At 36.5% G+C, this 27,639-nt stretch overlaps 2 protein-coding genes and 1 long non-coding RNA gene across 4 annotated transcripts; 2 read left to right on the top strand and 1 right to left on the bottom strand.

Annotated features, from left to right (window-relative positions):
* Window positions 1-1,686: 1,686 nt before the first annotated feature.
* On the bottom strand, window positions 1,687-25,334 carry LOC138314242 (uncharacterized). Its single transcript, XR_011207347.1, has 3 exons — window positions 25,226-25,334; window positions 2,476-2,697; window positions 1,687-2,207 (listed from the first exon to the last, which is right to left on the bottom strand). It is a non-coding gene; the product is annotated as an uncharacterized lncRNA (long non-coding RNA).
* LOC138314241 (sodium-dependent glucose transporter 1B-like) lies at window positions 9,190-18,196 on the top strand. Its single transcript, XM_069254474.1, has 4 exons — window positions 9,190-9,208; window positions 9,776-9,901; window positions 15,958-16,243; window positions 16,430-18,196. Exons 2-4 carry the CDS (start codon window positions 9,812-9,814, stop codon window positions 17,527-17,529), a joined length of 1,476 nt encoding a protein of 491 aa, XP_069110575.1. The 5' UTR covers window positions 9,190-9,208; window positions 9,776-9,811; the 3' UTR covers window positions 17,530-18,196.
* Window positions 19,295-27,632, top strand: LOC138314240 (sodium-dependent glucose transporter 1A-like). Of its 2 annotated transcripts, none has more exons than XM_069254472.1 (4): window positions 19,295-21,039; window positions 24,791-24,900; window positions 25,280-25,565; window positions 26,229-27,342. In XM_069254472.1, exons 2-4 carry the CDS (start codon window positions 24,811-24,813, stop codon window positions 27,329-27,331), a joined length of 1,479 nt encoding a protein of 492 aa, XP_069110573.1. In that variant the 5' UTR covers window positions 19,295-21,039; window positions 24,791-24,810; the 3' UTR covers window positions 27,332-27,342. The 2 variants fall into 2 exon arrangements, with proteins under 2 accessions (XP_069110573.1, XP_069110574.1); XM_069254473.1 differs by adding an exon at window positions 27,577-27,632 and having other exon boundaries at window positions 19,309-24,900; window positions 26,229-27,266.
* Window positions 27,633-27,639: the final 7 nt, after the last annotated feature.

Raw genomic sequence — 27,639 nt, forward strand, 5'->3', positions numbered from 1 at the left:
TGTACCAAGCTACGTCATCAATCCACTGTATTGTGGATGAAAAGTCGGCCATTTTGTATCACCTCTCTTGAAGGGTTACATATTAATCATCTTTAGTTGTGTCATTAGAAGTACAATAAGCAAAGAAACATGGAACGACCAGACTCTCACAAGCCTAGAAAGCTACTCCTACTACTACCATCATGCGATCATTATAAGACTCCTACCTCTAATTCCGTCCGCCCTAATAAAGGTTTTCTCCCCTCCTGGCCACCGGTGGATGGTAGCATAGCCAAAATTAATTCACCACCAAAAACCCCCCGGACCATATTTTCATGGAGCTCGTGTCCTCTAAAAAAATGCAGTGTACACCGCTGCGAACTTAGACAAAGTAAACTCACAAACACTACACAGTGTAACCGAAAAAAGACGGATGCATAGTTTCGTGTATTGAGTCCTGGGACTACAGCAAAATCAGTCTTTGCAATAACCATCTGTTTTCACATAATAGTATTGTATGTAGAATGACACACAAATAGACTAGACGATACAAAATTAGCGGACTTTCCATCCAAAATACAGCCGATTGATGACGCAGTTTGGTACCCTTTGGATTGTAACCCCCGGAGAACTGTAAGGCTGTACAATTAAATACTTTCAGTTGTTCTTGAACCTGAATTGATAACTATTGTTGTATATATCAGAACCACCCATGTGAGGACCTGCAGCTCTCTTAAATTTGAAAGTGTTGCAACTTTCAGCCATGGAGACTTCTGAAATCATATAAATCACCTTCAAAGTTGAAGCAGTGATATTGTCCGACCACAATATTTGATTTTTTTTTATAAAAACCAGAGAGAATATGCCATTCATTAAAATGAAAAAAGAAATAGAATAGTGGTAGATACGACTTGTATTTAATTACTTAAAATCTATTCTTTGTGACACAACGGCTAGTTATTTCTGTAACCCTTGAAAATATTAACTGCAAGGTGAAAGGTTCGTAAGTCAGAGGTCCCGAGTTCGGTCCCTACAATCATGTGCTCTGGTTACATTGGTGCCCATGTAGGAATTCTAGATTGATGCTCAGCCTTGCCCCACGGCATTACTTAGAAATTTGAGGACAAGTTAATTCTTTCACAGAAAGCGGGAGAGAACTTGTAACCAAAGGTTGTGAGTTCGATTCTTTGGTTTGATTTATTATATTTACGTCCTATTAACAACCAATGTCATTTAAGGATATCGTCTCGTGTATTTGATGTCCAGTGTTTGTGAAGTGCGAGGTACGTGTTCTGGGATACTGCGGTATGGTCGTGCTGTGTCTTCTTGTATAGTGGAACTTTTTAGTGCTATTTCACTGAAGCATGGCGTCGAAGACACCAAACAACTCACCTCATACAGTCACGTTCGATCCTCAGCAGAGGCAGCTGTTAACATTATATACAATAATGCACTTTGTTACATTACCAAGGACTTCAAAAAATTGTTGTGACAGATTCCAAGAATGGAAAGCATGAAAAAAAGAAAAGTATTCCAGCTTAGATATTAAACAAGAAGAAGCAACTACACGTTTATTGGATTTAATCCATTTTGTTTATCTAAAAGTCATTAAATCGCTATTTTTAACTGAAAGTATCTCGAAATTGATATTCCAATTCCGTAAAGTACATTATTTATTGTGATGCGACAAAAGTTTAGATAGGAAATATTTCTTTAATCCAACGCTATACCAACATGATTAGAAACACTTACAAATATTGGATGATCGAACAGTACATTGGCGTTTACCCTACATATGTTTCCAGTAAATTGACGTCCACCCTCAAAGAAGATTAGAATCTGGTATGTCGTTCTAAACACATTTTAGAACGATCTTTCCATTTTGAATTCAGAACTAGTTTGCAACCTTACGAGATATTGGTGACTGATTCGTTCTGAAAGTACCAATGTAGAAATCTGCTTATAAGAATGACTTCGACATCGAGTACAATATACAAATGTATTTGCACCCTATTTTTTGTACTGTTGCGTGTCCTGGAGGTAGACTGGTAGAACTGTACTGGATGTATCTGTCGTATAAGATTGCAAAAGGCGACCAAGGTTGATATATTTTTCTTTTCTTCCTAACTGACTTTGGTCTTCATATATGTAACGTTTCCATTGACATCTCACATGAAGTCTTGAGTTGAGTGTTTTCCCCTGGTCTTGAGCAGAAGCACCCAATCAAGCTACAATGAAAATTTAAGCAATAATAATGGTAATTTGAATTGTTCTTAATTGAGAATATGGAAAGAAATTTCAAATATCACAAATTGGATAGCAAAGCATAACATTCTGCAATGTAATAAAATCCATATATTGTCTGACGCATCCAATTAAGAAATATTACATCTTTTCAAGGCAGGGCGCACTTTCGTACAGCTGATGATCATAGAATCAAACTCATATTGTCTGAGTGTTGCGTTAATACCACAAAACGACTTACCAGATACTTACTTATCAATTTGTCTCATTGAAGCCGTTTCTCTCCGTCTACATTGATGTAGGATTGTAACTTCTACATTCTAATGACAAAAGCTGTATAAAAGCCGACAGAAACACTCATTAAGGCACCTCTCTAATGGTATGCTGCTGTCAGAAGTGCTCATGTTCTGTATAGGATGTCGATGATGCTCTTACGAACGTCTGCTCAGATAGTTGAAGTCGCAAGATACAGATCTGTATGATATAAAGGATTATATAAATTTGACATCACTTATTTTGTTTGGTTTATTGATTATTTCCAACCAGGATCATTAAGTGTGGTCCCCTATATATGCGATGTGTTTCATGTTTTGGGAGACTGCGGTATATTTCTGTTGTCCCATTGTGATAGAGGAACTCTTGTCCTTATTAGAGTGCTATTTCACTGAAGCAATAACGTTATTCTGACAACGGGCAAACCAGTCATCCCACTTCCGTTATGGTGAGATTTAAGCAGGAGCATAAACTGCCACTTTTATATAGACTTTGGTTATCTCGGTCAGGGAACATAACAGGGGCGACCGCTCAACCGAAACTTAAAAGTGAGGCGATGTCAAGGGAGATATTAGAAAGAATAAATTAAGTAAGAATTAATTAATTAAGTCATCCTGCAATAGGGGCAGCAGATACGATACAATTCTAAGGCCCTACCTACATGGCCAACACAAACCATTCAATCACTACTAGTGTTGAGAGAATGGTGACATCAGACACACCATCCCTTTAACGCAGCGATGGTTAGAAAAAACTTATAAAGATATGATATATAAACAGCATAAAGTACAGCTTTGAAGTTGTTACATCAATCTTGTCAATAATAAATTACTCGGAATGTATATTAAAAATTTTTTACGTGATTTGCAATGTTTCAGTCACCTACATATATTATGTTTCTTAAAAGAGGACTTCACCTGGTGAGTGGAGATGGCCAAGACATTTAAAGTGATTTCTTCATCAATTATTGGAACCTTTATCAGTTTATATGTGGAAATACAATTACAAAGTTAGTCACATATGTCACATTTATATGTCGAAAATAATACACTAGACTGGTGCAGATGATCGAAACACAACAGTTTGTAAACTGACAGTTAGTTCGATATCGCTGGCAGGAAAATTGCAATGAAACCGAGTCCTCATAAAAACACTTACAGATTTTGTAATGGATTAGCTCCTCATTTGATACCGATTGGTTCGTTCTGTAACCCTCGCATCGTTCATCAAAACCTCCCCAATGGTTGAAAACCGTTACAAGTCTAAAAAGTACAACACATCGTATCAGGTCGATACAGTTACGCCTGCATGGGAGGAACGATATCCGATTTTATGCCTGATTAACCGACAGAGTCGTTTTTATTTTTTATTCATTTCAGGGAAAAACTTTTTGTTGTGCCTTATTGTTACCTAAATCGATTTTACGCGGGATTCATTTTATCAGTCATTCAAACAAACGCTGCATGCGAGCACGCGCCTCTCGGTGGATACATTTACAATATCCCTGGGGTCACGTGTTAGAATGTGCTAATAGCCCTACCGGCCGTTTTTGCATTTGTGATGTGATCATATTAGCATGTTGAATGGATGTATATACTTTATGATGAGGTCCGGGGGGGGGGGGGGGGGGGTTTAGGTAGGCATACAGCTTCTGTTAATGGAATATAAAACGGCTTGATTAATACAAAAGATGTTTTGCGTGTTCGTTCGTAGTATTGGTGTCCCAGCATGAACTGTTGGCCATCTGTCATGAAGGACGGCCGAAATAGCCGCCATTGTATATTGTTTTATATTTTAATGGAATGGCTGGGACAGTGTTACTTTCTAATAGTACACGTGTTTGCATTTTTTAATTAGAACTAAACAAGTGACTTAAATAGTGTCCCAAGCGATATAAACCCGACATATTACAGAGCGCCAATGAATAACAAAGTTACAAAAAAGTTATCCTCTCATGTTTTTTACAAGGCATACATTTTATTTTTTTTTTCCGAGTTTCCCCTCGAATTGCTAGTAACCTTGATGACAAATTGTAGGTTTACCATGGTTGGTGTTACGCTAAGCGCATTGAAACAAAAACCATTTAGGAACTGTACATCCTGAATCTACGGCGGCGTATTAGGGCCACTACAAAGTTGTATTTATCTTGTACGTACAAGTTAGTATCTTGTACGTACAAGTTAGTATCTCGTTCGTACAAATTAGTATCTTGTACGTACAAGTTAGTATCTTGTACGTACAAGATACTAACTTGTACGTACAAGTTAGTATCTTGTACGTACAAGTTAGTATCTTGTACGTACAACTTAGTATCTTGTACGTACAAGTATCTTGTACGTACAAGTATCTTATACGTACAAGATAGTATCTTGTACGTACAAACTATCTTGTACGTACAACTTAGTATCTTGTACGTACAACTTAGTATCTTGTACGTACAACTTAGTACAATGTTGAAACTTTCGGTATTAAAGGCTGTGGCTGGTTTACTGTCACAATGGCATCGCATGAAGCTATACGTATATTACGCACACTTTGTTTAAGCCAAAGGGAGAAAAGAATACCTTGCGACATGTTGTGGAGTTGTAATGCTGTGATAAGTTTCCGAACACATATGTAAATGTTTATAACAGAGTATTTACTATGATCATCATTTGGACAATAATTGATGTGTGTATATATGTCTAATAAACACAAAAACACATATGAAATAATTTGTTTTGCTTTTGTTGTCTGTGCAATCAGTAACTCATTCGAATTTGGGCATAATGCCTAGGATTTTTTTCGGAGGCAGTTAATTATTTTCAATACTACTATTCTGAAGTAAAATAAATGCTCAAACATTTCCAATAATGGCACCATTGTGAAGTATTTAACTTTAATTACTGAAGAAAAATACGAATTTGTTTGCTCCTCTTTTTAATAGATAAAGCTTATCATTCATCGGAGATGTATCATATCCATTTTATCACTAAATGTATCTTATCTATAAAACAAGCGACTATACAGTTTTCTCGAAAGAAGGAACTATACAGTGTCAGTTTTAAAATAATGCAAGTGACTATACAGTTTCAACTCATAATCCGGTAATTTCAAATTACGATTGTGAAAAAAGATATTGTTCTCATTAATATATATTTATATTTCTAATATTGTCAAATAAGTTAATAAACCTGTGATCGTGCTTGAAGCAATGCAAAGTAGACCGACTATTTTTAATTACAAAAAATATCAGGCGGGTGACTCAATTCTGCGGTGATGAACAGCAGTTCAACTCAACTTGTATGTTCCAGATATTAAGTTGTACGTACAAGATACTATAAGTTGTACGAACAAGATAGTAACTTGTACGTACAAGATAATAACTTGTACGTACAAGATACTTTCTTGTACGTATATTGTACGTACAAGATACTAACTTGTACGTACAAGATACTAAGTTGTACGTGCAAGATACTATTTTGTACGTACAAGATACTAAGTTGTACGTGCAAGATACTATCTTGTACGTACAAGATACTAAGTTGTACGTACAAGATACTAAGTTGTACGTACAAGATACTAACTTGTACGTACAAGATAAATAAAATTTTGTAGTGGCCCTAATACGCCGCCGTATGAATCCGTACCGCAGTAGATATATTTATTTTGTTTGTGTTTCGCGTTTTATGAGCTTTGGTAAATTTGTCATTGTCTTATGACATGTTTGTGTTTACTGCGAAGAGAAACAAGTAGAAAAAAAACCTACACTATTACAAGAGACAGGAACATCATTCATACGCTTTTTTTCCTGTGCATGTAGTAAATGATTTGAATGTCACCAACTCTCTAAAGACTGAGTAAAACTTAGAAACGATAACACTCAAATTTAGATTGTTTTCTTGCTTAACATTTTCAATTTTACAAGCAAAGATGAGACAATATATTATATTGAAGAAACGGTACACACTTTCACATCCCAATGATTTGAAATTACCTTCAATTACTAAATTGTTAATTTTAAATCATTTTGCTCTAAAATCTTCATAAATATTGTTTGAAATAAAATTAATTCTCAATATTATCATTACAAAATGTATATTGATTAGGATCTGATTTCCTGCCATGTGAAATATGAAGGAAGTTTTTCTTTTAAATTAATAAATCATATAAAAAGAAGAAAACCAAGGTAATTTTTTTAAAACAGTAATAATCTGCAACCACAAAGACAATAGTTTCAGATATACTATTGTCTTAGCCAAGATCCGTAGATCATTTATCTTGATCATTAGTCATTGAGATAGGTACAGGTTCCTTTGATGTTTGTATACCGATGTAAATAGTATATACCTGGATATCACAAAGTGACTATGTACATACAATTGTTCAATAGTGTAGATGAAGTGTAGTCAGGGAGAATCCATCATGAAATATATTTAGAATATACTTGCTGAAATCTGCTGACATGGTTCGGAGTTATATCTCCCATTTATGGGAGAAGAAGAAGAAGGAGAAGGATGAGGAGAAGAGGAGAAGGAGGAGAAGAGACGAGGAGGAAGAGAAGGAGGAGAGGAGGACGAGGGGACGGGGACGAGGAGGAGGGGGAGGTGGAGGAGGAGGAGGAGGAGGAGGAGGAGGAGTAAAGTAGGAAGAGGAGGAGGATAGAAGGAGGAGGAGGAGGAGAAGGAGGAGGAGGAGGAGGAGGAGGAGGAGGAGGAGGAGGAGGAGGAGGAGGAGGAGGGGGAGGAGGAGAGAGAGGAGAGGAAGGAGGAGGAGGAGGAGGAGGAGGAGGGAGGAGGAAGGAGAAGGAGTAAGGAGGAGGAGGAGGAGAGGAGGAGGAAGGAGGAGAGGAGGAGGAGGAGGAGGAGGAGGAGGAGAGGAGGGAGGAGGAGGAGGAGAGGAGGAGGAGGAGGAGGAGGAGAGGAGGAGAGGAGGAGGAGGAGGAGGGAGGAGGAGGAGGAGGAGGAGGAGGAGGAGGAGGAGGAGGAGGAGGAGAGGAGGAGGAGGAGGAGGAGGAGGAGGAGGAGAGGAGGAGAGGAGGAGGAGGAGAGGAGAGGAAAAGGAGGAGGAAGAGGAGGAGGAAGGAGGAAAGGAGGAGGGAGGAGGAGGAGGAGGAGGAGGAAGGAGGAGAGGAGGAGGAGGAGGAGGAGGAGGAGGAGGAGGAGGAAGGAGGAGGGAGGAGGAGGAGGAGGAGGAGGAGGAGGAGGAGGAAAGGAGGAGGAAAGGAGGAGAGGAGGAGGAGAAGGAGTAGAGGAGGAGGAGTAAAGTAGGAAGAGGAGGAGTAAAGAAGGAGGAGGAGGAGAAGGAGGAGGAAAGGAGGAGAGGAGGAGGAGGAGGAGGAAAGGAGGAGAGGAGGAGGAGGAGGAAAGGAGGAGAGGAGGAGGAGCCTTACAATTACTTATTTGCTAATTTTAAATCATTTTGCTCTAAAATCATAAACATTGTGTTTAGGAAAAAATGAAATGATGTGTATTCTCTCATAAACATCATTATAAAGTCAACCTAACCTCTAATTTATATTCATGTGAAGACTAGACAGTATGATGAAAATCATTAAAAATTAAATTAAATTAATAAAGTATATAGAAAGAAGAAAAAGCAAGGTAATAATTTCTAATATTACGATGGTAATCTGCCATCACAAAAACAATACTCTTATAGATATATTACATTATTGTATATCTTAGCCAAGAGACATAGATGTAGATCAATTATTTTGGTCATCGTTCATTCAGGTAGATACAAATTCCATCCATATTCATAAATATCTACCTGGCTATCACAAAGTGACTGCATTGATAAGGTTCAATACAATTGTTCAATTAGTGTGCATGAAGCGTCATCAATGATTTGAAAATACTTAATGGAATCTTTTTACATTGTTGGGCGTTATATTACCCATATATATATATATGTATGGATGAAACAGAATATTGCAATATATTTCTATTTTTACAATGTTTTAAAGAATATATTAATCGTTTTTAGCCCAATGTGCGAAACAGAACATATATATGTAACAGACATTTAGTGGAAATGGTCCAAGAGCGACAACTCGAAAATAGTACGAGATATTAAGTTGACTGTTTTTGCCTTGATAAGCGTATTATTCGTAACATGTATTTTGTATGGTGAACATTTTTGTCGAGAACCATAAAAGACCACGGATCGAAATTTTGACTTGGTTTCAATGGCAAATCATGCACCTGTTCCTGGTTTGTTGCTACAAACAAAATCACTAGATTTGTCAAACCTGTGAGGGTACTTGTTTTCATAACTTATGATATTGGAACCCTAAAAAATGTTTCCATCATAGAAAGGAAATGAAGCTACATGTTACACATTCAATACATTTTACATATATTGTGTCATAATTATAAAGATCACAGCAAAAGGAAACGATGTCATTTATACTCTCGTATTATACTTAATTTGTTCTAGGTAGCACAGACATTTTACTCCGACTGCAAACAAAAACGTGCTTAATTCTTATGTTGCCTCGTTACTAGCCAGTCAGGTCACTTAATCTTAACATAAATGCTACAAACAACTTACGTAGGGTTTATCAAGTACAAAGATAAACGACAAAACCTAGATAGCATATTACACCCGCTCTTTATAGCTATATCTGAGAACCCACATCAGCACATCCGGTATAAAGGGTTCGGCTCTGTTGTGAATTGCTGTACAAAAAATCTACAGACAGCATATTGTCAGATTGTTCCGGCCACAGGTAGGTGTATTTTTCTCCATGAATTCCCCTGAATGATGTGTATATAATGGGCGTTTTGTGTTATACGACTGCTGCTAATTTATCCGGTATCGTACGAATCCAATGCAGCAGCTGCTATCAGCACAGAGGGTTACTATCACTGTCGTAATATCTGATGGTAAAGCTGCATAGAGGCACCAGAATATACCAGTAAAATTATCCTTTAATGTCCATCAAAGGAATTGTATAACGGTACACTGTCGTTGACTGTGTTGCTTTGAAGTTGGACATTGCTCTTTCTGTATGGAGAAGGAAGTATCTGCAGGCATGTGCTTGGTCTTTTTTCTCTTGAAATGCCTCCAGAAGACAGTCCAGGTGTGATTATAACGTCAATGATAGTAACCCCTGGAGTATCGAGGATTCACTACAGTAAAGTGAAAGCTTCATTTTCAACCTCGCGATTATGCAGTGGCGAATTTACATGTATCACGTCGATTTAAATTTAAATATAAAGCATTTCCTTTTGTTATTCTAATTCTAGTATGTAGACGTGTAATTTGTATATTGTGTTGCTCATTTACATTACAGATCGCTGCCTAGAGGAGGTTAACCTGCGGCTTCAGTATGGCGTGTTCAAATAGTAAACGCTGGAATAGAACGAACAGACAAAATATCATCCATTCACTATGTGTCTATGGGCTCTTTCTGATCCTCGTAAGTACCGTATGCATCCCTGATCTACTTATACAATGAGGTTTGATTGTACAGTCAACGGTGAATAATTATATGTATATAGTGGCATGTGTGTGTGTTATTTGGAGACTTGGGTAATATATAGTTGTCACTTAGAATAACATGTGCTCATAAGTACTTAAATGCATCATATCTTTAATAATTTCATTTCTGGTTCCATTCGCACTGAATAACTTTTCTTTTAAAGCAGCGTTGACGAAATCAATTTGACGCTACAAATCAAGTGTTTATTTCATTAATAGAATCCATTTAGACTAAAGTCATTTTGAATCTCCATATTCTTTTCCTTAAAAAAAAATCATGGATAATTATTAACTTCACAATATTTTCTTGATAATATATTAACATATAGATGACTCCTGTCTAAAGATAACCATTTTTAAATATTGAGACAGGCTGGAGCATTTTCGTTAAAGGTAATTATATCTAACGGACATCGGATAACGTTATTTAGTGATAGGAAAATTCATACTAAATGACGTTTGTCGTTGTCAGGAAACAAGTCATATAAAAGTCTAAATGATATGTGGAAGCGCTACATAATTGTATACGTGATTCTGTCATGTATGAAACTTTATCTTAAGCATATTTACATATACGCTGGAATGCAGAATGATACCCCGCGGAGGCCGTACCGACATATTACCACATGCCCCCACCTCTGGGTCGCGAGTTCGAATCCCATGTGGGGCAGTTGCCAGGTACTGGCCGCTGGTCGGTGGTTTTTCTCCGGGTACTCTGGCTTTCCCCCACCAACAAACCTGGCACGTCCTTAAATGACCCTGGCTGTTAATAGGACGTTAAACTAAACAAACAAACAACAAAAAAACGCAATAAAAAAGTGAGGCGAACTTAACAACTTTAAAGATGCTCCACCGCCGACACACCATAAATGATACTCATCATTTGAACAGTAATTGGTGTTTAATCATGTATATATATATATGTCTAATTAACACAAAAAAAAATAATATCAAATAATGTATTTTGCCATTGGTGCATTTGCAATCAGTACTTCATTTCGTATAGGGCATAGTGCAAGGATTTTTAGGTCACCTGAGACGAAGTCTCAAGTGACCTATTCTAATCGCCTTTTGTCCGTCGTCGTGCGTTGTCCGTCGTCCGTCGTATGTCCATAAACAATTTACATTTTCGACTTCTTCTCCAAAACTGCTGAAGCAATTTCAATGAAATTTTGCACAAACCTTCTAAGTCATAAGGCCAATCAAAATTGTGAATTATATGGTCCCCACCCCCCAGGGAGCTAAGGGAGGGGCTACATTGTAAAAGGGGTAAAATTGACTAAAATTTCAAAAATCTTCTTCTCCACTCACAGATGTAATGGAATTTAATACTCTTCATAGATAGAAAGGTCACAAGGTCCTTTACAAAAATTGTGAATTATATGACCCTGGGGTCTCAGGTTTCCCCCTGGGGAGGGGGTTAAATTTACTATAGTTTATATAGGGAAAACACATTTTTAGGTCATCTGACCCAAAGGGTCAGGATGACCTATAGTCATCATGCACCATCCGTCGTCGTCCGCCGTGCGCCGTGCGCCGTGCGTAAACTTTTCATTCAAACAACTTCTTCTCAATAACCGTAAGCCCCAAAGTACTCATATTTGGCCTGTAGCATACTTGGATGAAGGGCTATCAAAGTTGTGAAAATAAATGACCTTGACCTACTTTCAAGGTCACAGGGGTCAAATAGGCTAAAATCTTTGAACGACTTATTCTAACTAACCAAAAGGTCCAGGGTACTCATATTTGACCTGTAGCATGCTGGGATGAAGGGCTATACAAGTTGTGAAAATTAATGACCTTGACGTACTGTCAAGGTCACCTAGGGTCAAATAGGCTAAAATCTTTGAACGACTTCTTCTAACTAACCGAAAGGTCCAGGGTACTCATATTTAACCTGTAGCATGCTGGGATAAAGGGCTACCAAATTTGTGAAAATAAATGACCTTGATCTACTTTCAAGGTCACAGGGGTCAAATAGGCTAAAATCTTTGAACGACTTCTAACTAACCAAAAGGTCCAGGGTACTCATATTTGGCCTGTAGCATGCTGGGATGAAGGGCTACCAAAGTTGTGAAAATAAATTACCTTGATCTTCTTTCAAGGTCACAGGGGTCAAATAGGCTAAAATCTTTGAACGACTTCTTCTAACTAACCAAAAGGTCCAGGGTACTCATATTTGGCCTGTAGCATGCTGGGATGAAGGGCTACCAAAGTTGTGAAAATAAATTACCTTGATCTACTTTCAAGGTCACAGGGGTCAAATAGGCTAAAATCTTTGAACGACTTCTTCTAACTAACCGAAAGGTCCAGGGTACTCATATTTGGCCTGTAGCATGCTGGGATGAAGGGCTACAAAAGTTGTGAAACTTAATGACCTTGACTTATTGTCAATGTCACCGGGGGTCAAATAGGCTAAAATCTTTGAACGACTTCTTCTAACTAACCGAAATATCCAGGGTACTCATTTTTGGCCTGTAGCATGCTGGGATGAAGGACTACCTAAGTTGTGAAAATAAATGACCTTGACCTACTTTTAAGGTTACAGGGGTCAAATAGGCTAAATTCTTTGAACGATTTTTGTTAACTAACCCAAAATCCAGGGTACTCATATTTTGCTGGTGGCAAGCTGGGATGCAGGGTTACCATAGTTATAAAAATGAATGACTTTGACCTTCTTTCAAGGTCACGGGTCAATTAAGCTAAAATCTTTTAACTACACCTTTTAATTAGCCGAAAGGTCCAGGGTATTCATATTTAGTCAGTAGCATGATGAGATAAAGGGCTATCAAAGTTGTGGAAATGAATGACCTTGGCCTACTTTCAAGGTCATAGGAGTCAAATAGACTAAAATCTTTGAATGACTTCTTCTAACTAACCGAAAGGTTCAGGGTACTCATATTTGGCCTGTAGCATGATGGAATGAAGGACTACCAAAGTTGTGAAAATTAATGACCTTGACGTTCTTTCAAGGTTACAGGGGTCAAATAGGCTAAATTCTTTGAACGATTTTTGTTAACTAACCCAAAATCCAGGGTACTCATATTTTGCTGGTGGCAAGCTGGGATGCAGGGTTACCATAGTTATAAAAATGAATGACTTTGACCTTCTTTCAAGGTCACGGGTCAATTAAGCTAAAATCTTTTAACTACACCTTTTAATTAGCCGAAAGGTCCAGGGTATTCATATTTAGTCAGTAGCATGCTGAGATAAAGGGCTATCAAAGTTGTGGAAATGAATGACCTTGACCTACTTTCAAAGTCACGAGAGTCAAATATTCCAAAATCTTGAATTTTGAACTTCTTCTGAAGTTCTACCAGTGTGATTAAGCTAGCGCTGAAACCTGCATGAAATGATCCTGACATGGTCCCTACCAAGTGTTGTTATATTTTATGTCAATCCAAAATCCAAGATGGCTACCACAGATGATCCAAGATGGCTGCCACAGATGCCATCTTGAAAACACATTTTGAACTTCTTCTCAAGTTCTACCAGTGCAATTTAACTGAAACTTGAAACATGAAATGCGGCTGATATGATCTTGTCAAAGTGTTGTTATATCTCTGGTTGATCCCAGATTGAAGATGGCTACCATGACACCATATCTAATTATTTTCCTATAAAGCTATTGCCAAGATAGTCAGATGACCGTTAAGGCCCTTGGGCCTCTTGTTGAGTATTATTTGATCATTTGTAATAGGATATGAGTCAAATATTGTCAGACTTATCAGTATGAGATGGCCATTGAATCCTATTAACCAATTTTCCAAGACTGACTATCGGACCTTGGGGGCGGGGTCAAAAGAGGTCAAATAGGCTATAATTTCAAAAATCTTCGTCTGAAATTCTGGAAATGGTAGAATCACATACTCTTAATAGATGGAAAGGTCTTGAGGTCCTTTACAAACATTGTGAATTATATGCCCCTGGGGTCTCACGTTTCCCCCTGGGGAGGGGGTCAAGTTTACTATAGTTTATATAGGGAAAACACATTTATGAGCATTTTTTGGTCAATTTTCATAGGAAATGAGTCAAACTTGTTTAGAATTATTAGCCTGAGATAACATTTTAATATCATATCTATATTGGTCCTGGTCAACCCCCTATCTATATTGGTCCTGGTCAACCCCCTCGGGGCAGAGGGGCGGGGTCAAAAGGGGCAAATAGGCTAAAACTTAAAAAAATCTTCTTCTTAAATACTGGAAATGGTAGAATCAAATACTCTTCATAGATGGACAGGTCTTAAGGTATTTTATGAAAATTTTGAATTATATGACCCTTGGGTCTCAGGTTTCCCTCTGAGGAGGGGGTCAAGTTTTTTTATAGTTCATATAGGGAAAACACATTTTTGAGTATTATTTAGTCATTTTAATAAGATTAGTCAATTGTAGTCAGAATTATCCCTATGTATTGGCCATTGAATCTTATTAACAAATTTTCCATGACTGATCCCCAGGGGCTTTAGGGGCGGGGCTAAAACGGGTCAAATAGGCTAGCTTAAACTTCAAAAATCTTCTTCTGAATTTCTGGAACTGGTAGAATCAAATACTCTGCATAAATGGAAAGGTCTTAAAGTCCTTTACAAAAAATGAGAATTATATGACCCTGGGATCTCAAATTTTTCCCTGGGGAGGGGGTCAAATTCACTATAGTTTATATAGGAAAAACACATTTAGGAACATTATTTGCTTAGTTTTCATAGGAAATTAGTCAATCTGGGTTAGAATTATTAGCCTGAGATAGTGTTTTAACATCATATCCATATTGGTCCTGACCGACCCCCAGGGGCCAGAGGGGTGGGGCCAAAAGGGGTCAAAATGGATAACATTTCAAAAATCTTTCTTCTGAATTCACAGATTTGATGGAACCAAATAATCGTCATAAATTAAACAGTCAGATTTATAAATCACTAACTGACTTCAAGGGCTTGATGGGCCAATATATATAGTGTTGATATGCATGTCTTTGTTTCATTCTGTATCTGAACTCAGGTGACCGTTAAGGCCCATGGGGATGCAATTAAGTATTTTTAATATTTTATCTTGAAGTAAACTTAGAAGCTCACACTTTTCAATGGCAATAATGATGTAAAGTAAGTAACTTTTGTAACTGAGGAAAAATACTTAACGGGTATTCGTCTGCTCTTATTTATTATTGAGAAAAAATACTATTTGTCATCTTTAATCTTGGTAAACGCTTGTCCTCGTATATCTATTCTATAGAGCTCACCTAAAGATAACACCCCTGTATCGGGTGTAAAGAGTAATTGTATTCACATTATGTGAATACAATGACCTATGTGACATAGGTCACCTCCAACAGTAAATTATAGGATTTTAATTTAAACCCACCATTTATGTGTCTTATTTCATTTTCTTTGACTAAGGTTCTATATGTTAATCACAACGCGTGTGATATTTTCATAACTACTTCTTTAATTTATTTTTAAGCGGGGGTTCCTGAGTTTGAATTGGTTTATTAGACTATGTGTATAAATAACTGTTTTGTGAGTATGTAGTATATTGTTTTTGTTTGTCCTTGAAATAATGGAATTCTTGCCCCTTTTAAAGTGCTACCTCACTGTAGCTTGCTGTTATAATGATAACGCCAAACCAGTCGTCCCACTCCTTATATGCTGAGCAGTACGTAAGAGTAGTAGCTACTACTTTATCGGCTTTGGTGTATCTCGGCCAGGGGACAGAACTCAGTGTCTTCTGCACAAGGACGAGCGCTCAAATGAAGGCAAACGTGAGGCAATGTCAATCATAAATTTAGTCGCCTCTTTCGATCATGCAATAGGGGCAGCAGATACATTACTAAGGACTACATGCAGAGCAAAATTTCCTGATTACACTGTTAAACTTACTAATTATTTCCTAAATACAAGTACGTAGATGAAAATTATTTGATTTCATAATTATGTAAAACTTACTTGTGGATTCCCATTTCTGAGAAAGAGAAGAACAAACATATCAATCATTCTCTTTTGTTTAGGGATGGATTCGTGGCTTATTTGGGCCCTCTCTTGTGGATTTGCTGTTGATAAGCGACGTCTCGCTTAAACTAGGTTCATGGATATCTACCTTGGCGTTTATTGGCTATGCCATAGGATGCGTAGCTGGCGGATTTCTGTTTGACAAAGTAAACAAGAATTTATTGTACGCTGCTGGCATAGTTCTAGTTGGTATTGTGACGGCCGCCATACCATGGTGTTTCATCTTTGCGCTGATGGTTGTGGCTCACTTTCTTCAAGGACTTTCGTCAGGGGTGGCGGACACAGGTAGAGTATCTCCAGATACGTTTTGCATTTGCATATTAGAGATTACTCTTCTTGCGCGTTTGTATTGAATGTGACGTCATGTGTTCGCGAACATATCGTCAAACGTTTCAGAGCAAACTCGGACAAGAGTTTCGCTAACAAAATCGGCAAATATTAATATGATGTATTATTTTCTTTTTTTTTCAGTTGGAAATGCGGAACTGATAAGCATTTGGAGAGAAAATAAGATGATGTTCTTTATTATAGAACTCAGCTACTCTACTGGTGTGTTTGTGGCGCCATTGATTGTTGCTCCTTTCCTATCAGATGTAGCAACATCTGAACACCATGACAACGGTACAGTTTCGTATAACGTAACATCACAGTCACCATTATTCATTACATCAGCTACAACGGCTAATTCGTCAATTAGTAACCTCACTCGACACAGCGAAAGTCATGAGGAGGTTTTGCGTTTGTTTATTCCATTTTCGATAAGCGGGGGATTGGCGCTTTTGATTTCCTTGCCATTCGTCATTAGGTATTTCATGGAGATTGTTCAATCGCGAAACAGGAGACGAAACAGCAATGCGGAAGGCAAAGAAAAGAATAACGAAGAAGAAGCAAAAATAAGAGCTTTGCCTACCAAACTGAAAGTACTTTGCTTAATGTTGATAACCGTAATGATGTTTCTGGGTTTATCACTTGGTGAAAGTAGTGTGTCGTTCATAGCCGTGTACTCTATAGAAGAGATGGGGTTCACCCCTGCAGAGGGGGCTCTTCTGAACGCTGTTTCGAGTGTCTGTGGCATTTTCGCCATAATCGTGGCCATGCTTATCCCTAATTTAAACACATTAGTTCTCCTCGGTATTCACAACGTTGGTGCACTTGTAGCCTTCCTAGCCCTATTGTTTAGCTCTATTGCCCAATCAAATATAGGAGTCTGGGTGTCTGCGGCATTCATAGGCTATTTTAGATCTATGATATTTTCGTTGACATTTACCTGGACAAACAATTATATTACACCTACGACGGGAAAAGTGTCCTCTTTGTTTATGATGAGTAGCTGTTCTGGTGCCGCGGTCGGTCCTCTTTTCCTAGGATGGCTTATGGAAGAGTATACCTACCTATGGTTCTGCTATCTTCTCATTATATTCGGTAGTGTACAGGTAATGTTATATATAGTTGGGATGTTTCTTACGAAGTATGTTACATCTGTGTACGGTAAAACGTTTACGAATGTTGTGATAGAGGATATTTCTCTAACAGAAAAACTCAACAAAGAAGAGAGCTTGGATATGAAGTAAATAACATGACAGGTCATTGATTATTGATTTTTTTACAGTAATTACGAAGAAAGTTATCTTATAGATGTTTGGTTTCTATTAACTTCTTTGGAAATGGGTCCAAGAAGAGCTGAATTGTCTGGGTTTTTTAAAGAAACAGTCCACACCGGTTCTCCATGACAACAGTACTATTTATAGTTTTGTATGCATCTACACACTGACACAGGAACAACACAGCAATTAATGTAAATGTAAAAGACCAGCCTAATATAGACTGACTAATTATTTATTAATTTGTATATTCATTACAAATATAAAAGAAATTAGTAGAAAAATAGGTCAACAGATCGGAACCACCCGTATCAGTTGACAATCATCGGCAATACCCGTACATATTGGAATACATCGGAACAGTTCGGAGACATATTAACTATTTTAAACATATACACGAGAAAAAGTAATAAATATACTATTTTAGCGCGATGGAGCGTAGCTAGCTCCATCATAGCTTACAGCATGAGCCCTGGTTTTGAAAAACACATTGTGAACAGGATATCTGAAGTTATATGTCATTCACAGCAATGAAATTTGGCAGAGACATGTAGTTATAGATAAGGACGGAACTGATACAATTTGGCGACAAACAGACATAAACTGTATTTTTGAGGAATTAAAATATATTTTATTTCTTCTTTGTCTATAGTAATATTTAAATGAGAAAGCAATGCATTATGGGAAACATATATGGCTGACAGTACCACTTCATACAAAATAAATATAATTTAAGAAAAGATAAAGGCAATTAAAAGATATTCACTCTTTTTCTATTCTTAAATGTGTTACTCAAAGTGTCATGACATCATAATTACTTGTGTTGGATAACCTATATTCCCTGGACAGTGTCAAAAGTCAGGTGCCCTAGTTTCAAATAGATGCGGTTTATAGGCCTATATGTGTGTGTAAATGTGTTTCATATACCCATTACTGTTAAAGGGAAAAAATGGTTAATATTTAATAAATGTATTTTGTTATCAAGGCTCTGGGAAAGGCTCGCCTGTAGCTGATAATGTCAATTTGCTGACCCGGTAAAAGTACTCATTCCGTTGTGCAGAGACCCAGTCAATATAACTTGTGCATTGTTATCTTAATTGTGAAATTTATATTGTGTTGAAGAAAATGAGAAATGAGATAAAAGATAAGCAATTAATTTCAACATATTAAAGCTAATTCAGTTTACCTTTTATAACCAGGACAGCCAAATATCTTGATATTTGTGTCACCCATAATGAATTAAGCCCTCCTCCAGCATACCCCTATTAAAAGTCTAGTCAACTTAACACTTTGATTATACATAGTTGTAAATGTGTGATACCGATAAGCAATCACACAGGAAAAAGTTTCCCCAATTATTTTTCAATTAACAGCATTGTTGAATTTTCTAATATTAAAGGTAAGTTGATGCTATTTGAGTTCGTCCCAACACTATTCACACTAAGAAGATGCTGCTTCTGCATACGCTCACACTAAAATCCTGCTCAGAAAAATTGTTCTGTAAAATTCTTTTGTTATATAAAACTGTTGATTTATATATAAATTACATACTTTTGATAAATGACATCTGTCTTGAAAGAATTGTATGATTGTTTTAATACCAACATTGATAACAATTAAATACCAGTGGTCATTTGAATTCTCCAAATTAATGATTAGTTTAAAAAGTGCATTTAAGTGTTAATAAAGAATATTAATCAAAACCAATCTTTTTTTAATATATATACATTTAGTATGATTAATCAACTACAAAAATACAAGTAACACATTCTTGTATAACTTATTTGTGACCAATGAAGCAAAACTATTCTTTACTATAGTAATGTGAATTCCTTATACATCAACCACCAAAATAAACAACCTGTAATTTGGAAAGTTTAAAACAGAAAAATATGCAGAACACTATACATTTGTTGAGTGAGTTTGAGGTCAACATGTGTTATGTTGAACAAGAGGATCAAACTGTTGTCTGAGGCCCCGGAGTTTTTTGAAGTGTTTTTCTATGACAAAAAGAGAACAAGTCATAGAACATACCAACTGTAACACTAGGGTAATATTAGGACTGCGTCATATTCCTCGCTTGCCCTTGCAGTGCTATCCAACAGAAGGATGCCGCCAAAGACACCAATCAACACATCACATCTGGTCGCATTATACAACGGACACACATGTCGTACCATTATTCTCGGCGCCAAAGCGGAGCAAAACTACTATTTTTTATAGAACAGGTGTTGCCGTAGCCAGGGGACAGAATCCATAGCCTTCCTCACATGACAAGCGCTCAAATTAGGGTAAAAAAGAATGGGTGTCAAAGAAGATATAGGAAGAATAACGTCAGATACAGAAGAAGAGAAAAGATCCTAAATTTAACCTTTCTGTGGAAGCTAGGACAGTAAACAGATATGGAAATAAATGCCACTGACATTTGTCTTATATAAAGTAATATACTAAATCGTGTTATTGGTAGCTTTAACATTTCTTAATACAAACGATATCCCATATAACTACCAGAGAGTAGTGACGAATATTTAAGGATTTACACATTTTCTGTGGAGTTTACGAGGAGGAAAATATCGGACATGTGGCTTTTATTCAAAATTGTTTGGGTTTTTTTTTGTTTGATCAATTAACGTCCTATGAACGGCCAGGGTCATGTAAGGACGGCCTCCCATGTATGCGATGCTTAGCGTGTGTGTTGTGCGAGGTGCGTGTTTTAGGAGACCTCGGTATGTTCACGTTGTATCTTGTATGGTGGACCTGTTGCCCTTTTTATAGTGCTATATCACTGAGCATGCTGCCGAAGTCACCAAAGCAACACACCCCACCCGGTAACATTATACTGACAAAGGACGAACCAGTCGTCCTACTCCCTGTATGCTGAGCGCTAAGCAGGAGCAGAAACTATCAATTTCATAGAAACTGGTGTGTCTCGGCCAGGGGACAGAACCATAGCCTACATCACAGGAGCGAGCCCTAAACATATCGCCAAAAATGAGACGATGTAACTTGTATCGAAATAATAATCCAAGTGAATCCAGCACATAATTCGTAAGAGAGTTGGCTCTGGTCCGATAGAGCTCATAGAAATCATATTTCACCTTCCAAACAATATTACACAGGGTGTGTATACTGCTTACCAGGTACAAGAAGATAGAAGGTAACAATTAGATATTTAATCCTCGGTGATATCACATCCTCCGATAAAAAATGTAAAACTACGGGTCGGACCATACATACACACATTGTGTAACCCAGTTTAGAATTTAATGTCAAGTTGCTGTATTTTTTTCTTATTCACCGGCATGGTTACGACACAATGTGTTTGCATCATACAAGCTCATTGAGCCGAAGTCAGTGGAAAAAAACACATTCTGTTCCCAGCTGATATTTTGTCTGGACATATTTGTGTGTTGTGACGAATTAAGGAAACAGCCATCTGTAAGAAGTGACTTGCATTGCCATAGGGAATCTTCACGTAAGGTATGTTGTCATTGTAACATAAATTGCATTCACATTTGTTTTAGCATAAGGTAATTTTAAACAATAGTGTATAGGACATTTAATGACGTTCCGAACAGTGATCGAATGCGTCGTTCGTTCGGACCTCCTCGGGTCAATGAGTGCATTCGGAACTGCACATGAAAACTCTTTTGTGACCAAGATTACGTAGAATAGCGATCTATATGTTGTCCGTCTAACGATATCTTACCTTTTAACGTTAGAATCAGGATAGTATAGTCTATAAACGGCGAATTTGTCGATATTGTACTTAGTTAGCTTTGCCGAAAGCTTGATACCGGGTGAAAATCAAAGTTTGTACGATAGGTGTAGGACATAGTTTCGACAAACTAGAAAAAATGATATTGTCAGATCTTTGAATTTGGCTAGGCTAATATAATATGAAGCTACATGATATATATATCTTTTGAGAAGCAAATTACATAAGTCATACAAACGACCTGATATATGCCGATACGGTCTTGTACTAAATAAAATGAGAGTTCATAATGTTCAATCAAGTTATTAAAATATTTTATGTGCAACTCCGTTAAAACATGTATATCTGACACTTAATATACAATGTACATGTGTTTTAAGTGAGATGCTTAATCAAATCAAGATATTCCAATTTTGCCGAGTGATCCTCTAGTATAAAAGAAACTACAGATACAGAAATATATTCATCTCTCCATCGCCCCAACCCTTGTTTTGATATAATTTTGAATATTGCGTATGAAGATGTCTACTTGTATCATGTTTAGTCAATATGATCTTCAATAAGCACTAACACGTTCGGTTAACAAGACTTTATTTACTATAGGCCTTTACATGTACGATAAGACATAACTACTGTAACTAGATGATGCATGTATTTTCTGTTTTGAGAAAATGCATGGAAGTACTCTGATTCAGTTGATCAAATACTATCTTATGAAGAAAGCACATGTAAGCTAGTGTCAAAAACAATATTATATCTGTGATATAGAAACTTAACATGTATATATATTACACGTAAGCATAGACTAATTATTTTCCTGTATACAGTAATCAGCTGATCGTAGATCGAGGATTCAGAATAAGAGATTTATTTTACTTAGGCGTGCACTTGCAGTACAGGTAATCATGAGGATCAAAAAATCTGTCTTAGTTTATTTCGGATAATAAAAAATACAAGGGTTTGACAGAAGAACTAGAACATATATGTGTATTTCACTAATAGGTTGGACCTCTATTGAGGCTTATATAGATATCAAAAAAACTATTGTTCCTAGGCAGAGTTTACAGAATGAAAAGAACAAATTTGATTTTTAGAATTTTCAATGTGAGATTTTTTTTTAAATAATGTGACTACGTATGTTCAAAAAGGTTTTGTTCCAGACATTACCAAAATATGTCTGAAATTTTTTTGATGATGGCTCTTTTCCTTCCAGATATTGTTGGAAGGCATTAGTCCACAAATCTGTAAATATGTATGAAACAAATGCCTGGAAATTGAGAATGGCAAATGACGCAGAATTCACACGATTCTTATCATTACATGATTGTTTAAAACCCCATTATCTTTTGAAACTAGCTCTACGTCATCCAAATTGCCTTGAAAATGTAAGATATATTATGAAAATGGTTGTGTCTGTACGTTTAGAAAATTCTTTAATATTATGTCACTATTGTGGGCACTTTTACACTGATATTGTTAGTCATATTGTTTTGAATTGTTCATTAACTGAACAAATAAAAAATGATTTGATATGTTCAATTGTATCAATCACAAATGTAGATTTTATTTCATATTTATACTCCCCCTCAGATTTTGAGCTAATACATGTATTATTAGGAAGTCCCTTGGACTATACATTGGAATGGTATGATATAGAACAATTCCGATTGACATGCGTGTACAATTTTAAAAAGATGTTCAATTTGTATATGTAACCGATTAAAACTTACTCGTTTATGAATATATATAAATATTGAAAATAATTTGATATAGAAATATCCGAGAGAATTGTGGCCTCTTCTCTCTTTCTCTGATTTATAATAATCATGTTATGTATTTCCCCTATTCTCTCTCTAATTGTGTACATATCATCTCATGCTGTTATCAAAGGTTTTTATATATATTTGTATTATCATTATATATACTCTTCATTTTGGAGGAAATAAAGATAATAATACATGTATTAGATATGCAGATATCTCCTCAAAAAGCATACAAAGACTTACAGTTGTAACATCGATTTTATCGACATTTTTGTGATCAAGTTGAAGTTATCAACTTCATCAACTTCACTAGTTGTCACTTAGACGCTTTTCATGGCTACAATTTTGGCGCCGAATTCAAATTTATGCTTGAATATCTGCCTCAAACGACTATTGAAGCTAAGATATCTTGACGATGGAAAGATAGATTTTGATAAAATACACGGAATTTTCCATAATCATTTTTCAGATATTATATCCAGGCAAAATAATGGCTTATTTGTGCAATTTTTAAGCTTTGTAAAGCATCAAATCGGTGACATTGTGATAAAAATTAACAGTTATAACAATCTATATCAGACTATTACACTTTATGATATTGAATATATAAGTTATACTTTATAAAAATATTACCGCTCGATTTCGGTCTAATAATATAATTATGAAAAAAGTCATTTTTAGGGGGTAGTGGTATAGAAAGGCTAGTTTCTCAAAAAAATTTTTTTGAGGAAAACAGATGAAAAAGTATGGTTATTGAGAGTACAATATTTCCAAAACCGCTCAGTCAAATTTCAAATAAAATCCTTAGTAAACAGTTTATCATCCAATCTTTCAGTGAGCAAATATTAAAGAAAATTAAACGAGAGAACATTTTTAGGCCTAAATGTATCTAACCACCTTAAGGCATGTCTAAATCGCTTGATAAGTAAACGTTCCAAAACCAATGACTGTTGTTTATCATATTTTCAACCTCTTATATTTGAAAAAGAAGTTTGTAAAACGCAGTAGATAATTCATCAAATGACATGAAAGTTACATCATCGTGCAATTTGTGGCTTTTGGAGGGGATTTAACGAATTAAAAATCTTTTTTCATAGAGCGCATCAAATGACCAACTTTGTCTATTTTATAATCAGTGTTGTAAATTACAATTTTAATCGTATTCCGAAAATGTGGTCCTCAGATGCGCTCGTACAGAAAATTTAGAAAAAACAAAGTTTCAACTTAAAATTAGCTAGACTAGACATGAATCCAAATCGGAACACTTATATCTTCTATATATAACTTCTTCGTAGAGCTGTGATATGAAGGTTGAGAGTTCGAAATCGCGAATATGTTTCTTCTTTTTTCATTTTGACAAGTAAGACAAATCATAGTTTTGTGAAAATAGAGATTTTCAAATATTTGATTGTATTTGATATCAAATGAATGAAAACAAGAGTAAAGATATAAAAATTATCTGCACAAATGTCATTACCGGTGTGCAAACAATACATGTTATTCATGTCTATCATATACATTGTAAACAATGTATCAGGTCAACAGTGGTAAGGAAAAGCTCAATACGGATATATGCGACCAATGAAATAAACCACGATATTTTCATTTGGAAACTGGAGATTCACGTCATGAACGAAAGAAACAAGTGATAATAAAACCGAATTAGTCGTCGTTATCATCATGTAATAGAGGATAACTAACTTACACCAATTTTAGTTACACAAAACATTTTCCCATTTATTTCATTCAGGTTTTGTTTTCTTCTCAAAAATGGCTTGCACACAGAGTCCACGATGGAAAGGAACTGACAGACGAAAAATTATCCATTCAATGTGTATCTACATGATGTTTCTAATACTTGTAAGTATTAAATGTATACACTGTGGCAGAGGAACTAACCTGGATTTACGTTTGATATTTGAATATACTTGTACAGTGACTGTAGACAAATGAGTTACCCGACTTGTTTAAGGTTGTGCGGTGTGTCGCTTGCAATTGGTGTCTTCGGTGGCACGCTTCAGTGTAAAAAGGGCAAGAGTTCCACTATACAAGAAGACACAACACGAATATACCGCAGTCTTCCAAAACACACCCCACGCACTTCAATCACATTACACACCTAAAACATGGGACGCCGTCCTTACATGACCCTGGCTGGAGTACTTAATGTAAATATTGTTCATACCTTCGAAAAGAATAAGAATGTGATCTCCTAAATCGTCCTCTTCTGATTCTATAGGGATGGACATCAGGCCTGTTTGGTCCCTCCTTCGTCGACCTGCTGTTGATTGCCGATGTCTCACTTAAACTAGGTTCGTGGATATCCGCTCTGTATTTCGTCGGCTATGCCGTTGGATGTGTGACTGGAGGAGTTTTGTATGACAGAATAGACCGGAACTGTCTTTACGCAGCTGGCATATTCTTAGTAGGTATCCTGATTGCTGTTATACCATGCTGTTTCATCTTTGCGCTTATGGTTCTTGCGCATTTTCTGGAAGGATTTTCATCAGGTGTGGTAGATACAGGTAAAATCTTATTTCATATATATATATATATCCATTGATTATAAGCTCATACCTATACAATCTACTAAACGCACCACATAACATTATATACATTACTATATAGCTACATTGTAACGTAAACAAAAGCAGATAAAGTGTAAATAGTGAAGATAAAACAGTTTATTATTTCATCTTCGAACGCAATTAAGGATTTAGTTGTTTCAAAAATGCAATACACAATGATAATAAAAACAATTTAGGTGACAAATAAGAAGTTATTATATCCGTTACAAGTTCGTGGATATGGATGAATGCTGCTATTTGATAATGATCAATGCTTATATCTACATTGCCTATATACATACTAGTCTATAAAGTCTACGCACCTACTTAGCGCTCAGCATAAAGGGAGTGGGACGACTGGCTTATCTGTTGTGAATGTAAAGTCAGGGTCGTGTCTCTGACATGCTTCAGTGAGAGAGCACTATACAATAGCAAGATTTTCCTCTGTTCCAAGGAACATCCCGCAGCCTCCCAAAATATTCATACTTTACATATATGGGAGTCCGTCATTAAATGATAGTTCCAATCAACTATCTTTCTTATTAATCCTGATTTCAAGTATTAACATTCAGTATGGTCGCATACATATCAGATAACAAATATCTTTGTTTTTCTTTACAGTTGGAAATGCTGAGCTGATCAATATTTGGCGGGAAAACAGCATGATGTTCTTCATGTCAGAGCTCTGTTACACTGTAGGATTATTCCTGGCACCGATGGTCGTTGCCCCTTTCGTATCAGACGATGCCATACATCAGCAACTCCGTAACGGAACAGAACTAAACAATGATACGCTACATCCAATTTTATCAAACATCACAATTCCATCAAATATAGCATTACATGGTAACTTAACTCGGCAAAACGAAAGCCATGCTTTTGTTTCGCGATTGTTTATTCCATATTTCATAAGCGCGGCCTTAGCTATTTTAATTTCTTTGCCATTTGTCATTAAGTTCGTATTAATTTATGTAAAAACTCAGCAGAGGAGAGGCGAAATTACTGTGGCGAGTAAAGAAAGTAAAGAGGAGGATGAAACAAAAGGAAGACAATTGCCTACTAAACTGAAATTCATCTCTTTAGTATTGTTTAACACGATGGTTTTCGTTGGTTTACTACTTTGCGAAAGTTCCACGTCTTTTATTGCCGTCTACACCGTAGAGCAAATGGGGTTCACTCCAGCTAAAGGGGCTTTGGTGAACGCTGTCGCTAATGTATGTGGAATTGTCGCTATTTTAGTGGCTATGTTTGCCTCTAGTTTAAATATATTGGTATTTCTCGGCATCCATACCGTCGGTATGCTAGCAGGATTGGTAGGTCTATTGTTTAGTTCTTTAGCCAAGACATATATAGGAATATGGTTTTCCTCGGCTGTCGTGGGTTACTTCAGATCGATGATATTTTCATTTATATTTACATGGACAAACAATTACATTACACCTACGACGGGGAAAGTCTCTTCCTTGTTTATGATGAGTAGCTGTACTGGTGCCGCGGTCGGTCCAATCCTTTTAGGGTGGTTGATGGAGGAGTATACCTACCTGTGGTTCTGCTATCTACTTACCATATTTGGCGTTGTGCAACTACTTTTATACATAATCGGGATTGTACTTACGAAATATGTAACATCTGTATACGGTAAAACGTATAAGAATGTTGGTTTAGATGCTACCTCTATCCCAGAGAGGCTAAACCAAGTAACAGACGTTGTAGAACTGAAATAAAATCAAATTAAGTGAAGTGGTGTGTTTATGAATGTTTTGCCCAGCAAGTAGGGCGTTAAAATGGTAATTGCTGCTCCTATTGCATGATCGTAAAAGATGATTAATGGAAGAGTATACTAACTTGTGGTTCTGCTATCTACTCATTATATTCGGTAGTGTACAGGTAATGTTATATATAGTTGGGATGTTTCTTACGAAGTATGTTACCTCTGTGCACGGTAAAACGTTTACGAATGTTGTGATAGAGGATATTTCTCTAACAGAAAAACTCAACAAAGAAGAGAGCTTGGATATGAAGTAAATAACAT

This window comes from Argopecten irradians, chromosome 2 (assembly GCF_041381155.1).
Source record: "Argopecten irradians isolate NY chromosome 2, Ai_NY, whole genome shotgun sequence".
Classification (NCBI taxonomy): Eukaryota; Metazoa; Mollusca; class Bivalvia; order Pectinida; family Pectinidae; genus Argopecten; species Argopecten irradians.

Coding starts and splice junctions, on each gene's coding strand:
- LOC138314241 (XM_069254474.1), top strand. CDS start 9,812: ATGGCGTGTTCAAATAGTAAACGCTGGAATAGAACGAACAGACAAAAT. Junction 9,902..15,957: donor ATGGGCTCTTTCTGATCCTC/GTAAGTACCGTA, acceptor TCTTTTGTTTAG/GGATGGATTCGTGGCTTATT. Junction 16,244..16,429: donor GTCAGGGGTGGCGGACACAG/GTAGAGTATCTC, acceptor TTTTTTTTTCAG/TTGGAAATGCGGAACTGATA.
- LOC138314240 (XM_069254472.1), top strand. CDS start 24,811: ATGGCTTGCACACAGAGTCCACGATGGAAAGGAACTGACAGACGAAAA. Junction 24,901..25,279: donor ACATGATGTTTCTAATACTT/GTAAGTATTAAA, acceptor CTGATTCTATAG/GGATGGACATCAGGCCTGTT. Junction 25,566..26,228: donor ATCAGGTGTGGTAGATACAG/GTAAAATCTTAT, acceptor TTTTCTTTACAG/TTGGAAATGCTGAGCTGATC.